Raw genomic sequence first — 18,693 nt, forward strand, 5'->3', positions numbered from 1 at the left:
TGATTTAAGAATAATTGAATGAATTCGTATTGTTATGGTACAAATTACAACAGGTATTTTTGTCGTTCAAATGTATTAATTTTAATAATTTGTTAATGTTTGCTTGGAATTATGAGAACAACATGTCAATGCAGAATGATATTAATTTAGATAGGAACCAACATGAGAACAATATGGTAAAAGAGCACGATAGTTCTGCCGTAGCTGATGTCATTAGCTAAATAAAACAATAACTGTAAATGTATAAACAATGCGTAGGTAAGTATGAATACTAACATTAGGTTTAGTCACTCTTACACCAATAATGAAACTTTACATTAACCCTAGGAACAGTCGGAGAAATACAAGTGATTAAGTTCGCACAAACCATGCTTGAACATGTTAAGTCAAATGTCTATAAATATGCACATATGCCCACAGCGGAAAACAAACACAACCCAATCATAAACTCCACACTAGAATGTCCGACTCTGAGGAATGTCAATCGGTGTAAGATGTGTACTGATAAATTTACTCTATGAACTAACGAACTGGAACAGGATACAGTTTATAACATTGAAAATTACAGCAATTTGGCAAATCATAGTAAGAGTGTACAGATGATGGCGGGCTGTTCATGGACCTCGTGTTGCAGTGGATGTCAAGACCATAAGAAACTGACATTTCAAGATTATAAAGTATAGTTACAGGACCATGCCAAATTGCCTATTGAAGTGGGCGAGCTAGCCACACCATCCGCGCTATTTTCAAGACAGTTTCATCTCTAGAACACGAATTATCAGTAACTACATACAGAAGACAGCGACCGTCGGATAGACTATACAGTGATCATGATTGGTTGGTATGAAGACTGACCCCACTATTTAACATCCTGTGGAGTAGAGAAAATGTGTCGAAGCATTTCTGAATCGACACGACTGCCACTGAATCGGCACGACGGGGATCCTGAATGTTCCCCGTCGACATCCGAAGGTTATAGTGTAGTGCGGCACGACATTCAACAAAATTATGGATCTAGTTCTTATTCGTAGCACAATACACGCAGAGCGTTATTTATCTAAACATACTGCAAGATATTTGAGCTATTCCGTTCCTTGGCACCACATCGGTGACTTTTTCTTCTTCTTCTTCTTTCAAATGTCCGTGACTGGTTAGACAATTAATTCCTGGATTTTGACGTCATTGTAGTTTACAGCAAGTAAGGAACTTTGACCTTATATGTGACTTCTTGGGGGACTGGGAAAAGGAGGTTTGCTACACAAAAGCACAAGCCGGTGAGCTGGAGGCTCGAATTCGACATGTTCTGACCAGCATACTATCGGGAGTTGCACCGGAAGTCAGTCAAAACTACTTCCTAACAATTACAGAAACTGGTGAAAATTTTGTTCTTATAAACACACAGTGTGTTTCAAAAGTCCCTTGACAGAGGGTAACTGTTATTATCAGAGTTACAACAAAACATAAGAGGGGAAACCGTCTCCAAATATGGTGTTTTCAATCTAAAGTGAAGGAACTTTTTAAATCGGACGAGCAGTTTGGGCTGTACACTCTTTATGCACTCAATGTTAAATGAAAATGCAACGTTGCCATTTATCTGGACCCACAACATAAGTGAATGAAGTTACTGTCTTTTACGCTAACGTGACGATGGCCAACCCCTATTTGAAATAGTAACTTGGGGCTGTTAATAAAGCACATTTTCATTCACTTATGTTGTGGGTCCAGGTAAATAGCAACGTTGCATTTTCATTTAACATTGGGTGCATAGAGTGTACATCCCAAACAGCTCGTCCAATTTAAAAAAAAAAATCCTTCAATTTAGATTGAAAACACCAAATGAGACTGTTTCCCCTCTTACGTTTTGTTGTAACTCTGATAATAACAGTCACCTTATGTCAGGGGATTTTTGAGACACACTGTATATATCTACCAAAATTTGTTTCACTAAATTTGACCAATAATTAGTAAAGTTAGGCAGTAAATTCTCAACTACCCTGTAAAAAGAATAAAGTATACATGTTTCTGATTTATTTGAAAGTTCTTCTTACAATATATGTTAGTGTGTCTCACATAAAGTTTTGAAGCAAACAATGAAGAATCATTAAACTTTGAAATTCAACATAATGGAATAATTTGAGAAATGATTGCAGTTATTTTGCAAGTTATTATACAAAGATTTTAAAACAAACATTAAAAAACCCTAAAGCCTAAAATAGTCTGTTTACGCTCCTAAATGAATATCTAGGTCTAGAGATAAGTTTCGATATAATGTTGGTAGATGATAAGCAAAGCAAGTGTGCGCACGGATGTTACATAGAGAGGTTTACAAGTTATAATCTAGTGCATAAGCAGCAGTTACACGTTATTCAATGCTGTGTGTGCGGTCAGCAGTCACACAGGCTCGTCAACACCTTGACCAGTCGTCAATGGCAGCACCCACTACTTGCAACGGGAACGGTGCTATTGTTTGTTCAAGGGCATATTTCAGAGATGTAATATCAAGAGTGTCACCTCGAGCAGATCTTGGCCTCCAAATGTGACCATAGTTCATAGCCCAATGGGCTGAGGTCGGGGCTGCTAATCGGTTATTTGTCTACCGTGATCAAGAAGGGAACATGTTGTTAAAGCCATGTCTAGATCAAGTGTGTCTGGAGTTGAATCCTGTAGAAAGACCCAGTGAATATGACAAAAAAGGTATAACTGGGAGGTTTAACTATAAGTGTTCCAATTTTAGGCTGGTAACTCACAGCACGTGTTTTCACTCTAGTTTCACAGACGTGGATCTCTGTGGCTGAATTATGTGCGACCCTTCACCACACTACTACCGCGATGGGATGTTTGCAACGGCTTCATTGGACAATGTTGCATACACCGATTATTTTGGACCTTCAGAGTCCTCAGTGGTGAAGATCTTTGTCCGTAAATACGATGCTGTAGTAAGAGTCACCTGTGAACCGCTACAGAAACCGCTGAGGTCTTATGACCCTTGTCCACCGTACTACGGAGTTGAGAAAATGTCCTTTGCGCCATCTGTAAGGCCGAGCCTTTACATCCTCGTGCAATATCCGGGACACGCTTCAAAGATGCAGTCTCATCTCTTTCGCCATGACATTTTGCTTTCCCATCGGATTTTGTTGTAGTCGACTACGCACATTTCTGATGACCTGGGAGTCTTTACAGTACGTGGATGTCTGCTGGTACATCTTTATAGTCCGGTGGAGAAATACAGGGATAATTCTTATTGGCTGCATAAGGTTGAATATCTCATTTGAAGTCTTACCTTCCATATGCAGACCCACAACGAGCATTCTACTCTCGTTCAATCCCACTTCATCTGAAGCAAACCAACAGCAGCGCTTAAAACATTGTGATCTCAAACCATCGCACTCTATACTACCTCCACCTTAAATACTGCATATTGATAGCTTGTACTTGGCTACTTACGATAGTATAAATTGTGGATCACTGATGTATGATAGTTCTGATGAGATTCTGTCGATAGATTCGGCACTTGATTATCATCATTGATATTCAAAATACCTATTTGCTACTAACGTTCAAGGTCATTGTTAAATATATTACACGAAATGCCGATAGGTGTGCTTGTTGAAAATAACAATAATAATGGAACTATTGATAATATTACGATTGTAGGGAATACCAACCTGAAGGAGGCCAATTTTTTATATAACCGGTGCAATGAACTACAGCATAATTTTGACCGTCTCTGGATGGGCCTAAGCTGTTCCTTTGTTTTAGACGGTTTAAGTGACCAGCTGTCATTCCATCTGGCTGTATATTACCAACTTTCATCCGACAAATAAACCCTCTTCTGGAGCCCATACATAACCGCATAGAAGCTGAAAATAAAAAACGAAAAATTACACCTTTAAAATGATGGACATTAAACATATGACTACAGAAATGTTTAATCTGGAAATATACGGATAGACTGCCCACGAGATGAGAAATTTCAGGCCGTGGACAGCAGCTACTGTTAGTCTCACTTAATCTTTTAAGCTCACCTAAGTCTTAGTTCTCAAACATTAGTTTAGGGTTATACAATGCAAAGTACAAAACTATAAATTGGTAAAGTGGTCGTACGAATACAATGAAGAGCATTTATTGACATTTAAAGCTATGTCAGTCAATGCACAACTTACTTCAATAATATCTATGATTCATAACTTTCGTGAATCTCTCATATTGCGAAAGAATTCTGATAACTTCTAGATGAAATTAAGAATAAAATCAGGGCATAAATTTTATACATAAATTTACAAAACGAGGCAGGAAAGTTTTCAAGACAAGCTTCTTCAAGAACCAAAACGATGCTACATTACATACCATCTAGTCTCGTCGCTAATATTATATACAGACAACGAATTATTATGCATACTAACTAAGCGAATACTTTCTTGTAAGAAAACTAAGCAAAATATCACTTACTAACTATATTAATATAATTTTCAGTTCTTAGTAATTTTATAGTAGTATGCAAAATGCGATAAGACATTCTACACAAAACGTAAAATGCCGTCCGTGATTTTGTCGCTAATGTCATTCTCTACATTTCGATGTCTATGCTATTTGGTTATAACCTAATTATTTTGCTCACCGTATGCAAAACATCCCGTAGCTGTGAAGAAGCACAAGCTTCATTCGTGTAGGAACGTAAATCTGTAAACTAATTTCGGCCGCCATTTATAGGCTACATATGAAAGATTGAATATCATAGATAAAATCATTATTCTGTCATTTCGAGGTTATATTTATTAAGTGGCTATAGAAAAATTACTTGAATATTACAGAGTTCATAATGCCAAAAGTATAATATACACAAACATTATGTATATTCTTAATATTTTTAATATTTCTGTCCCTCTTTTAGTGAATTTCTGAATATCTTGAAATCAAAAGAAAGTGTCTACTCCACTGCCTATGCCATCCAACCACTTACATTACACATATAACAAACAGATGCGCCGAGATTATGTTTTATTTTCTTTTTTTTTTTTTTCCTCTTTGCGAAAGCAACCCATCTTGACATCAACTGCCTTGCTGAAGAGGGTAGTATCAAGCGGAACAATCTGCCCGTTCGTGTAGAAGGTCCCTAAGAAGCATTAATTTTATTTAACATTAACATCAAGAATAAGTATAGATAAATGAGAATATAGTCTTACATTGATGGCCTTCTTTTTTCACAGTGCCTGTTTTCAAGTCCAATATTCGGCCAGTGTTTTGTGGTTCCTGAGTTGATAACTGTTCTCTAACTTTCTCCACATCTTCTGGATGGAGATGATCGTAAATACAAGATCCAAACCAATCGCTCTGAAAATAATAATACAAGCGGTAAGTAGAACAAAATTAAATAAACTTAAGTGCTCAATACTCATTCAAGAACCTTACACATAATACTTTTTTAGGGAAAAACAACAACACTAGGGTGAAATTTCAATTAAAGACACAGCTATATTTATCCTTTGCTGATTTTCAAGTTTGATCATATTTCTTGTATGTTCAACTTATTGGTATTTGAATGGAATATATTGAAGGTTTTATAGAAAGATTCATGAGTTCTTGAACCACTCACGATCAAATAAGCATACATACTTTATTTCTCTTACATGTTCAACGTACAACATTCCCAACAGATTCAAACAGCTATCACAGGGCTGGATTAACCCTTTTTGGGGGTCCGGGGCTAAAAAAAAATATGTGGCCCCTACTGACTTCCCTAATACATATCTCTGAAAGTGCGGTAGTAAAATTAAGGGAATATGTTTCATATTTTTTGGTCATGTTTTATTTTATGGTGATAATTGTATCTTCATTATTCTTTTTGGATAGCCAGTTTAGATTTAGATCAGAGTGGAGACCCGGGGCTATACCCCCACTAAGCCCTCTCTTAATCCGACCCTGAGCTTTCACCATTATCAGGAACTGAATACTGTAGTATTGCTTGCTTTTCTTCAGATTTAAACCAGATGACTATAGTCACTGAATAAGTAATCCAAGTGACGCTGTAAGTTACATATATTCTAGCCACCGATTCATCACACCATTAATTAATCATAATGGCTTTGGGTTAAAGGTATTTCTTACATTTATCAAAAAACAAACGTCAGAAGAAACTTCAAACTTTCCCCAGACTTTCGGACACATTAAAATTATAATTTATTAATTAATAATGGATTTCCTTATGGGGTTTCCGTAATGTAATAAATTACAACTTTAATATGTCCACGAAACTTCCATCGGTACAACTGCATTAACTTATCTATCGTTTACATTGAACTATTGAGCCATTTTTTTCCAAACAGCTTCAAAGATCCGAGATGTAAAATGAAAAGTGTTTATAGCCTATGTTAAATCGAAGCTCTTAATTCATACAAGCTGCATCTACTTCTGTTCCCTCTTAAAACTCACCTTCTTATTTATTTTACAATAGATCAATCACGCTTTTACGTACGTTGAATTTTTAAACCTCGATAGCAGTCGTTACAATTTAACTACGGCTTTACATTTACTCTGTTATTATATTATTATTATTATTATTATTATTATTATTATTATTATTATTATTATTATTATTATTATTGATGATTACAATGTTTCCGTTGCTTTCAGTCGTACGGTTTTGGCTTTGTTACTATTGGTAAACAAATGAGATTAAGGCTCTTCACTAAGTTCACCCATCTTTTTCTTTAAAAAAAGAAAACAAGAAAAATATTTAAAAATGTAGAAAACAAGCCAGGTACTACCTACAACACGCAATTAAATAAACCAATAACTGTTTTCTCATCTCTTCTTATAGATCAGAAATTGGGTGCGCATCCAGAGCCGTTTTTAACTTCTCCGGCGCCCTAGGCACTTCAAGTTGTTACGCCCCTACACTATTTCCAAAGCACTCCCCTCCTTCAGTTAATACCTTGCCAGTTTTGGTTCGGGAGCGATTTTCCCTTAACTCTCTTACTCTTATATGATGGTTACAAACAAACGCTGATAATTGCTGCTAAATAAGCAAGTGATAAGATAACCCATGCATGTATAGGAGATTGAAATTTATTGGGCGCACTTTTAATAATAATACATTGAACTCATCAAAAGTATATTATAATTTTATTATTATTATTATTTCATTATGTTGATTTCAGTTTATCTTATTAAGTAACAAGCTAGTAGTTTTAAATGGACGAAGGTTGCATTTATAGGATTCTCGTAAATTATTATAATTAAAAAGTGCACAAGGAATCATTTCCACAGTCTCGGCTTTTGTCTGCTAATAGCAGAAAACACGTATTTTTCCTAATATTAGTACAGTTAATAGTTTGTTTTCACCCCCCCCCCCTCCAGTTATCCCCAGACAACTATTCTTATTTATCAAGTAATATCCAATTAACAAAAGTAAAATTATACGTATCACATTTACATTAGCCGCAAAGATCTAGTTTGTTTGTAACCAGTAGCTGAACCGGAACGGAAATTACATTTTCTGCAACAACGTATTTTAATTTTTTCTCTTTTTTTCGCACCCTAGGCACGTGCCTAAGCGGAGAAGCGGCCCTGTGTGCAGCGTATGATATGAGTTATGAGTCAATTTACATGTTTTGCAAAAAAAATTGATTTACACCTTCGGTTACATCTGGAAACACTGTGTGGTTCCTAGTATACTTCAATCGTTGCTACCTAGTTTAAAAATATATGCATGAACAAGGCTTCATTTTGGTATAACCATTATTCGTGTATCACTTCAGGTTCAAAAGTTCTACTATCCCAAACTCCGGGTTGCATTGTATATTGGACACCCTGTAGTGCATGTTCAATTAGATTCTTATTCATACAATACAGTTGAAAATGATGTTCTTTTTTAACTTTTAAAAAGATCCAAATCGGTTTATCAATCACAATTAAGTCAAACTTCAATGTGTTGAAGTGGTTACGGAAATTCAAAATGTTTCAAGTTAGAGAAAATTCGAAATGCTGAAAAAAAATCTTACATATTTCTATTACCAGAACAAATTACACAATCGTCAGCGAAGTAATCTTTACGAATTAGTGATACTACTACTAATATACAGTATATTATTATACTGCTACTACTAATAATAGCGCAAGTAATATTTGTCACTGTACACAGTAATTATTCTTGAGAAAAAGATAATCAATAATACCTTAATTCTGAAACTTAATTTAATAGCCACAACTCATTCTCTTTTACTTGGTTCACTATGAACACACGACACAAAACTGTGTTGGTACCCACAATTTACATTCGTTAAAAGGAGGATATCAATCATTGTTTTCTGGTATAATTGTTTTCCTCTTTTCTTCTAAAAGAGATCTTTTGAAAGTCGTGGTGATAATATTACGTTTTGTCTATTGACACTTTATTTAGTTTGCAACCTGTCCCTTCCAGAACTTTATATCAGGTATGTCAAACTGATTTCTTATATGGGGCCATTTAAAAATTATTTGAGATGTCAGCGGGCCGCATGCTACGATATTATATATATATATATATATATATATATATGTATGTATATGGTGTCTGAATAATGCGTATATAGTTGATGTCAATTTACAGTAAGGAGGCTGATTAGGAAAACTAATAGTTAAAGGTTATTATTTAAGAATTCTGTTACAAAAATGTTACGCGAGCCACATTTTGTATATATATATATATATATATATATATATATATATATATATATATATATATATATATATATATATATATGTGTGTGTGTGTGTGTGTGTGTGTAGAGTAGCAGGCAAAATATGTTGCTGAAGGTTTCGTTTCCTTCTTTTAATTTATTTATTTATGCAAAATAAATAGTGAGACATAAGCGGGCCGCAAGCGGCCCGGGGGCCGCGAGTTTGACATGCCTGCTTTATATTTACTAGCAAGGACAATTCCTCAATCTTTTAAAAAGCCTGTTTATAAAGATAGTATTCACCTATCTTTTCGCAGCACAATATTTCTAGGAAATTAGACTTATAGCTAAGTACTTGACGCCCGGTTACCTTCGAGATAACGGAAAACATGGAATAACAGAACTTTGATTTAAAGAAAAAATATTAATATTGAAGTATACCTTTCTCTAGAAAATCTGAAATGACTTCGAAATGGAAAATTCGAGTACTAGATGATTGACTAACGAAGTTCAACTGCACATTGGCCCTTGAAGTTAGTTTAGGAGGAAGGTCTTTAGCTAGCCGTACAGTAGCCACCAAAATAAACACCCGCACAGTATGATAAATAGTAGCTTTGGACATTTATTTTTTAATATAGAAAGAACATGTAACTTCCTATATACGACTAGAAAACTACGTTTAAATTGGTCATTTATTTGCATTCAGTGACCACTGTACGGTGTATACACATCAATATCTTACAGATTTTTGAGTGAAAAAAAACTGCTACTACTATTTTTAATCTATGTGGATAATAGATAGTACCAGACTGAGAGTAATACTGTAAGTTTTTTTTTCTTTTTTTAATTTTAAAATATAATTTCTTATATAAATACTGTATTAACTAATTTGCTAAATATAATTATCACAATGGGACCTCTCCTTTTCAGTTAATCCTAACTATTAACAAAACTACTACTATGTAACTGTTACGCACATATAGAAATTTGATATACTGTATATATATATACCAGCTTCTTTTATTTCTATAACTTCTATGATGTAACTGCTGACGATGTACCTTCGCCGTCATCGTACTATAACGTAAGCATTTAGTAAGTTATTTTACTGGTTACACTGAGAAACTTACCTGGGCTTGGTTAAGGACGGGACTCACGGAATCTGATACATAAATAATTCGGCCAGTGTCACAGGTAACAACGAACAGGAAACCGTCAGCAGCTTCCAGTATTAAGTGCTTTAGTTCTTGGTCTGTTAAGAACGAAGGTTTGTAGGTCCCGTCTGTACTTGTGTTGCCAGTACCTAAAATGTGAACAGACGCAATAATGTTACAAATAAAGATAAAATACAGAATTATGTTCAGTACATTATAATTTATCATAGGCCCATTACTCTCGTCATAGTTTTCAAAAGATTCGTATTTTCAGCAAAACTGATCCTGTAAGTTGGTTCAATGTTGATAACACCTAGAAAAAAAAACTGTGTAACCTACAAATATGCCTTCTTTGCCATCAATACAACCTTCAATATAGAATAATTTTAGAACATACTAGCATTTATTTAAATTATAAAATTATTAGTTTACTCTCTCAAATAAACTAAAATAAATTCTCATAAACAAAACGAATTCTCAGTGAAGTGCTGAATAATTCCTGAAGCTGAATTTTAATTAATAAAACTGGAATACAATGTACTAGTTCAACAACAACAATAACACCAATAATAATAATAATAATAATAATAATAATAATAATAATAATAATAATAATAATAATAATAATAATAGTTGAATATTCTCCTGATTTTTCCGATAGAATTTACATTTTTATTATTTTTAAGCAACGATTTGAAACAAACACACTGTAAAAAGGAAACATTTTTACAGAATTAATACAGGACAATAGTTTATTTACGCACATTCATGAAACTTACAATGAGTTACTTTTCAGTTATTCGTTTACACACAGAAAACAATATGAGAACGTCTTGTATTTTGAGCACGTATATAGTAAGGTGTAACCCTATGGGACAGAAGATAGCGTCTAACAAACTTCTGTTAGTAATCCCCGCATGACTATTCTTTCAACAAGAAAAATGCATAAATCTTTAAAGAATAATTTCAAACTAACAATTCAATCGGCAACAGGTCTACAACAGTCACTTCTGCACTTGTATCCTAAGCACATCCAACCGACATATCCGGTATGCAGGCTTTTATTGTTTACTGTCCATTGTCTACTGCTGAAGGGACCATTTACAGTCCTATCGAGGAGGAAGTGAAGAATCTCAGAAGAATACACAATGCCCACATCAATGTCAGACACACAGGTCGGGAGCATTCCAGGTATAATGTCTTATCTTCCACATACGTAATACACGTACGTTTCTGACTTCCTCCTCTAGCCCTTTGCACAGTCATTAATAGCAATAGCTTTCCCTCAGGTGTACGGTATATAAAGAAGAATGAAAATTATAAATAATTCCAGCATTAATTATAAATGGAAATTACGACATACTTCTTTTGATTTTGTGTCCTCAGATCTCAACAACATAAATGAGTTTGACATCTACGAAATGCTGTAGCTTGAGGTGTTTATTATAAGTGAAATATATGGATACTATCTGCGAGGAAACCGACAGTACATTCAGAAAAAGCACTGTCCGTAACCAAATATATTTATGCATAATATAGGAATTCTGTTTAACACGCTAACTCCTTTTTTTTTTTTTAATGTTTAGTTTTATTCAGTAGTTACGTAACGAGAGCAAGATTTCAGTTTCAAGTGCGCTCCGAACCACCCCGTCAACCAACAGAAGCCAGACATAGAAACAGGTTTAGGAAGCTAGCAAAGTAGCTACTAGGCTAACAGATGATCCAACATAAGTTATACTTCGAAGATATAGAATATTCACGGTAATACCAGTAATTTAAATTAAATCAAGTTGCAACTTTCACTCATTTATTCGAAGAACTCACTCATGGTTATATGGTTATCGCGGTACTTCTTTGGTGCAAGAGCTGAGTTCGACCCCAGTGGGAGCTTATGTGATTCGGCCACGTTTCATAAACTGTTCAACTCCAAAGCAATCAACCAATTTATTTATTTGGAATTAAGCGTCCTTTTTCAGAACATAGTTGTTATACGTAACATAGATATACAGTTTACCATGAATTCTGCGTACGACATTTCGCATTCAAAGTACTTAGATCTACGTTCAAATGATTAAATATCAGCAAAATTAGGTCCTGCACTAATATGAATTTTCCTTCTTCATATCATTTCTGTAGCAGAAAAATACCAGGAAAAGTTGCTTTTTTTTTAAAAAAAAAAAAAAAATCAATTCCTTTACTTCCATACTCACGGTAATGATTTAACTTTTTCATACTAATTGCTCAAGAAACAAATTCATTAACACTCCTCTTTTTCATAAGATGAACAAAATATCCAAATTTGTTAACAACGACTCGTAATTTTCTTAAGTAATTAACGTATAATACACAAAAGCCTGCAACACTTTACGTGATTCAATGTACCGATATTAACATTTGTGAGACGTAGTCACGGATATAAGTTTTTCTCGTTAAGAGTTCGTGCTGTCGCTGTAGATTCTGAACAATTAACACCTCATGCAATGTTTAAAACCTTTTCAAATCAATAATTACTGATATCTCAAAAGGCACACGTTTCGTAAATAGAACTATACACGTCTGTACACACGAAGCAAAATACATTCTTTTTTCAAACTTAAAAACATAAAGCACCTCATTTAAATATAACTATTTCTTCATTTTCATAAAAGAATATACGAGAGAACATGACACAATGAAGGTGCAAATACACAGTTACCGACTCAAATAATCTGCAACAAACAAGAAGAACGGAAATGGTAGCTATAATTTCATTTACTATTTTATTATTGCTTCTACGTCAAGATGAAACAATCGTAACTGAGAATCGAACAGAGTATAACTGACACGGACCGAACATGAGAGAAAACACAAACACAAACACACACACACACACATATAATGGAAAAATAAACACTAATTCACGTTCACGACGAGCTTGTAATATACATGGAACTCTAAGTTTACGTAGCTCTTTTTTAATCGTACTAAATACAAAACAAACTATACTAATATATATCGATATGAAAAGCTAACTATGAACCGTTTTTCTATACAGAGATAAAAGCTGATATAACATCACGTAACAGCTGTCAATATTACTTCTCAATTTCTTCTTGTTCTAATCCGTCTTCTTTCTAAAATCTCTCTACTTATCCCCGTAGCTACGTAGTATATTTCGATACAAAAAAAAAAATTCCAGAGAGATAAATAGTCAATGCAAATACTGACACTAATTCTATTTCGGGATAAAGTTATCCTACAAAAGAGGCAAAGTATTCGCTTATTTACCATGACTGTACTAAATTAATTTACATACGTAAAATATATTCGTTTGTATACATTTTTGTGAACTCCTTAACACTGCAGTAAACTTCAAACTATGGCATATTTTGATCTCGTTTCATTTCCATTAACCAACCGCCTGTGCAAAGGAAGTAACCCTTCTTGTCTTTCTCCACACAAAAAGGATCGGAAATCCAGATGTAGTGAAGAGCTACTCGGCACAACCCTTAACGACTAAACAAGTGCAATAACACGCTCCAGTAAATTCTAGATATTGACCCTTTAGGGATGTATCTCCGCCATTTATCGCTTAATAGCCTCATTTTATGCAATATTAAGGAGTCCCCAAGACTCATTTCTTTTAATCTGGACCGAAAGAGGGCCGGAGAGTAACTGCGACTCCTACGTGCTGTAGATAACTCACAGCATAGTCATTATACGCACGAGTAAAAAGTAATTCTTTTTCTTTTTACCTTGCTTCCTTTTTGCCGAAACCTTCGATGTTCATACGAAATAAAAACTTCTACTTTGTATATATGCTTCTTCAGGAAATAATACTAAATGTCCTCATACCATGCATAAGCTAAGTTTTATAACTATTATAACAACATAGCACAAAATAATTTACAAAATACTGTGTCACATGGCTTTGTGCACAAAGAATAATTCTTTCTTATGCATCACAAGCATGATACTATTAATCAAATATTATGGAGCAAGGAGAAATCCAAATCAAGAATTCAGTTTTTTAAAGGTACAAATATATAAAAAGTAGAAGTAATAGTGTAAGAAAGTGAATCATGTGAGAGAATGGACGCAAATCACAATAAAAGCAGAAGGAAACATGCACTGATCTTAATATTGATTTATTAAGAGATTATTTTTTTAAAAGTCCATTTATTTGATTAACGTATGTTCTGTTGTGTACGCTACATTAATTTTGACAATCACATTGAAACACACGTCATTTTCTCTTCTTTAAAGAGAAAATCCATTAAATTCTTAAAAAAAAAAGATGGATAACATATACTCATCAAGGAATATAAAGGAAATCAACGGCAAAAACTTAACTTAATAAAAAATAGTTGACGTTTGTTAAAATTAACGAATTCCTGTACCTTTGCCCAAAATGTACCAAAGCACCAAAACAACACGGTATATTTGTCTTAGTTTCACGAAGAATTTAAATATTTTTTAGTATCTTCCTACTAGTCTTTTAACGTCAGCTTTATATGTATTTTAAAATGTTTAAACTGCACTTGTTTTAATAGTGTCGTCAGATCATGAGCAATACACGAACAGGGATGTACAGACAGAAAAACTGGCGCTCCTAGCAACAAATTATTTCAGCATCCTAAATTTTCAGCATACTTATTTTTGATTAACCTGTTATAATTTTTTTTCTAAAACTTTCCCAACGACAGGTAGGAGAGATATTGGTCTGTAGTTATGTTTTGTTTTTTACCTTTTTTAAAAAAGAAAGGTTTAACTTTTGCAATTTTTAACTTTGCCAGATACTCTCTAGTTGCAAGTGATATTTGTCAAATGATAGTGTGTTCTTTTTCTTCTTCTTTTTTTAACATGATGACATATTTTCAATAAATTATCTGAGATTTCATCAATTCCAGCTGTATTTATGTTTTTGAGAGATTTTATTATATTTGACATTTCATCTTCTGATACTGGCTGTAGAAAAATTGTTTTTTTCACATTTATTTGAACTTTGTTTAAAATTATTTACAGTAACTACTTTGTGGCCATTCTGCTGACATTTTTTTAAAAAAAATATCAACATTCATAATTTTTACTACAACATTTGTAAAATATTTATTAAATATTTCTGTTTTCTCTTGAGTTATATATATATATATATATATATATATATATATATATATATATATATATATATTGTTCCCTTCATATCTTTACACATGGTTTCTTCATTTATAATGTTCCACGTCGTTTTAGCTTTATTCGATGCATAAGCAAGTTTTATGTGTTTATCATTAGTTCCACACTTTGACTCAAATGAGTTTCCTGAGGGTAGGATGTGCGGTAAATTTTTCGCAAACAATAACGGCTGTACCATTTGAAATGGATTTTTGAAGATAATTAACTGTTGGGTCAAGCTTGGTTGCTGTTATCTCATTCCCATTAAAATATGCATCCCACGAGAGTGGGAAAGAAGTATTAAATGTTTATTTCAAATATTTCCCATAAAGCTACTCTTTCGGCATTTAATGTATTTGTTAATAAATAGAAAGAAATTTTTTTTTAAAATATTTTTAAAAAAATGTCATTTCTGATTAGAAAACATCTTACTACTAAAACATATTACAAGTGCTATTATCTTTGTCATACTGACTGCAGATAACTTGAAACTAAATATTTATATACGTGTACAACTCATGCTGATATGGATGTTTATATTCAATAATTTTACAATTTTAAAGCAAAAGATAGTGATATTCATAATTAGAAAATTATGATGAGTTTTAAAAAATGTATTCAATTTATAAACAAAACACTTTTAAAAGGCTACATATTCGCTGTGTAGTGTAACACAGGGAATTTTCTACTGTTTGCAAAATCGGGGTGTCTACTAAAATTCCAAAATGAAATTTCGTGATCTTTTCTTCACCAAAGCATAAAATTTCATAACATTCTCAACAGCGAATTTGGATGCGAATTAGGCCGATTTTTCATGCATGCGATAGAAGCGTGCTTTGCTTGCGATTTGGTAACGTCTAAGAGACATTTTTGGTGGTGAATTTTGATGTTTTGTAGAACAAAATTTTCCAGTCCATACGTATATTTGTACAGATAAAAAAAAATCGTGACCCAAAAGCTAAATTTCTTGACTTTCATTATCGTTTTCTGATTTCGAGACTTTTTCGGGACTTTTGTGACTTTCATGACCGATAGACACCCTGAAAATGATGATATATTCTACACTACATATTTTACTTTGGCTGTTTACTCAGTAAGACGCTTACGAGAAAAAATAATATCATACATTATCTCTCTTTCGTTCAAACATTGTGTATTGCACTCCCAAGATCAAGGTGATCGCACCCGCTCTTATATGTTCGGTGAACAATATTGTACTGCTAGTGAGTAACTGTCACGTAAGAAACACTTTGCAGAAAATACAATAAAATACAGGGAATCTTCTGATTTCACTCTTATTCTAACATACCTTAATAAAGAAACCTGAAACTTCTATAGTTTACCAATTAAGAAAAGAAAGTGATTTAAATTCTAAAAAAAATTAATAAAACTGATTTTTTTTAAAGTTTTTTTTTTTTTTTTTCAACTCTGCTGTCTACTAATAGAATTTCATTAAAACATATCTCGTAGTTTCCGATTTTCGTGTAAAGCATGGTTACAAATTTAAAATTTCGATTTAAAAAAAAAAGGAAATTTCGATTCTATAATTCAGACATTCTCTTCATTTCGGCGTGCATGTTTATTCTGTTGTATATAAGGCTGTTGGTAGACATGCAAAACACTATCTTATCGAAGTTACTGAAATTTTGCATACAACGAACATATAACCATATTTTGTTTTTCTCATATATACTACATATATAAATATTGAAGTTTTGTGCTTTGATCTCCAGACACAAGTATTTATTTGATAAAAGTCTTAACACCAAGAGTCGGCAATGTTGAGGCATTTTGATACAGAGTATATGAGGCAAGATAGCACGTCGACTGGTTATATATGAATATCCGTTTTAGTCATAAACCGAAATTAAAGATGGTAGATAAAGGCAGACAAAATACTTTTTTGGTGCAGGGGAAATGACTTAAAGGGATGATAAAAGTTAACGACTCCAAACGAGCAACAGAAATGGGATCACGTGCAGATATCGGAGAATCTCTACCATTCACTTCACACGTACATCTTGTGATACGAATCTACCAAAAGATAGGAAGAATATTAACTTCAGAGGAAATTACCACAAATTAGAATCACTTTAGCAATAACTTTATTGGAATGATACTTCAGAAGTCTTGTTTCCATACAACTCCTGGTTTTATTCTTATAAATTCAAAATAACTGCGATTTGCCACAGTCAAAACTCGTCCGATAGTTATTTTATATAACTACGGAGTATAAATGATTGTCACAATATTTACACAGTCCATATATATATATATATATACGGCTGGATTTAGTGGGGGTGCAAAGGTGTACGTGCACCCCCCCCCCCTTCGTTGTAAATATACACTACCTAAAGTGAGAAGCTAGCAGTGAGTTTTGCAAAATCAATAGTTTGAGTCAATTTCCTGAAGGTTGAAGGAAAAGAATTCATCGAGAGCAAACAGCATTTCCAAAGGAATTCCTCATTCACATCACAGATGCCTAAAGACATTTAAAAAACTCAAATTTAATTGGTGCACCCCCTCAGAGAAATTCTGGATCCGGCCATATATCAGATTATAGGAATACTTTGAAACTGTGGCCTGGTTGGCCAGTATGGTCAAATATATACTTTATTTAATTCTAAAAAATGGGAGATAAAAATACTTTGATATCCTGACTAGATAATAGTCTGGTACTTAAATTACATTTGTTTTAATATTTAAATAAAATAGTCCAAGTTAATTCAAAGGGGAGAGGACTCCTCGGACCCACTACTCCAGTTTCTAAGCTACTTATGAACTAATTTGTTATATCACTGTGGCAAATTATCTAAGCAATCGCAACTAACAAATAGCTATATATATATATATATATATATATATATATATATATATATATATATATATATATATATATATATATAAAGGAACAACTGGTTGATAACATTTTGTTGGAATTTCTTAAATTTGGTAGTTATTTCTTAAAAAATACTTTGTGGATTCGAAGGATTCCCCCTCCAGATTCCTAGGGTTAACTTTCGTTCGATGGCCGTAGCATTGTAATATCATGCTCATCCAATGTGTATCACAGCAAAGCTTTGTCACTGGTATATGGCTAGCATACGCGTCTTCGGCGTGAGACATGGGTTCAATTCCTGGTGGAAGCTCATGTAACAGTAGTTTGAATTCCACATTAAGCTGCAGGTCAACGTCTCATAACCTCGGTGCTAACGCTAAACTCTGATTCAACCAACCAACATTATCACAGGAAGAGAAACATTGAAGATAACGGGCGGCAGTGTTGCGCAAAAAAAGAAAAGAAAAAAAGAAAAGAAAAAAAGAAAAGAAAGAAAAAAAGCATAACTCGGGATATTACTCTGCTACCATCACTTTTTTGACACGGTTGAATTTGAAATAGGCTATATTATTCAACTGGAAAATCCTTCTAACATGATATTGTTAAGTTATTCGAAATCAAAATTATATTGATATGTTACGCATATAGGCAGGCAAGAAGCCTCACTTTGAAAAGGACTTGGCGTGTAAAAATATTTACTTATTTGATAACACCGATCATTTCTAAACTGAAAAGAGAATATACACAAACTGCAAAACAGTACATCAACTATGTTTAGGAAATACAGCAAAAATCGTAGATGCATGTAGGCGTTACAAACACTTCAATTGCTCTAAAATATTACACTTTTTCTAAACGGATATGTTGAATCCATAGTACTGGGCTGGTATCT

General features: G+C 33.4%; 1 protein-coding gene across 6 annotated transcripts in view; it reads right to left on the bottom strand.

Annotated features, from left to right (window-relative positions):
- tgo (Aryl hydrocarbon receptor nuclear translocator homolog tgo) overlaps positions 1–18,693 on the bottom strand; it is a 538,844-nt gene that overhangs the window by 45,623 nt on the left and 474,528 nt on the right. For all 6 annotated transcript variants that reach the window (XM_081748036.1, XM_081748031.1, XM_081748012.1 and 3 more), the window contains 3 exons: positions 9,788–9,960; positions 5,184–5,331; positions 3,666–3,860 (listed from right to left, as the gene is read on the bottom strand). In XM_081748036.1, the coding sequence (XP_081604162.1) occupies positions 3,666–3,860; positions 5,184–5,331; positions 9,788–9,960 (516 nt within the window). The remainder of the gene's footprint in view (positions 1–3,665; positions 3,861–5,183; positions 5,332–9,787; positions 9,961–18,693) is intronic.

Source organism: Thermobia domestica, chromosome 2 (genome assembly GCF_964235325.1).
Source record: "Thermobia domestica chromosome 2, izTheDome1.hap1.1, whole genome shotgun sequence".
NCBI lineage: Eukaryota > Metazoa > Arthropoda > Insecta > Zygentoma > Lepismatidae > Thermobia > Thermobia domestica.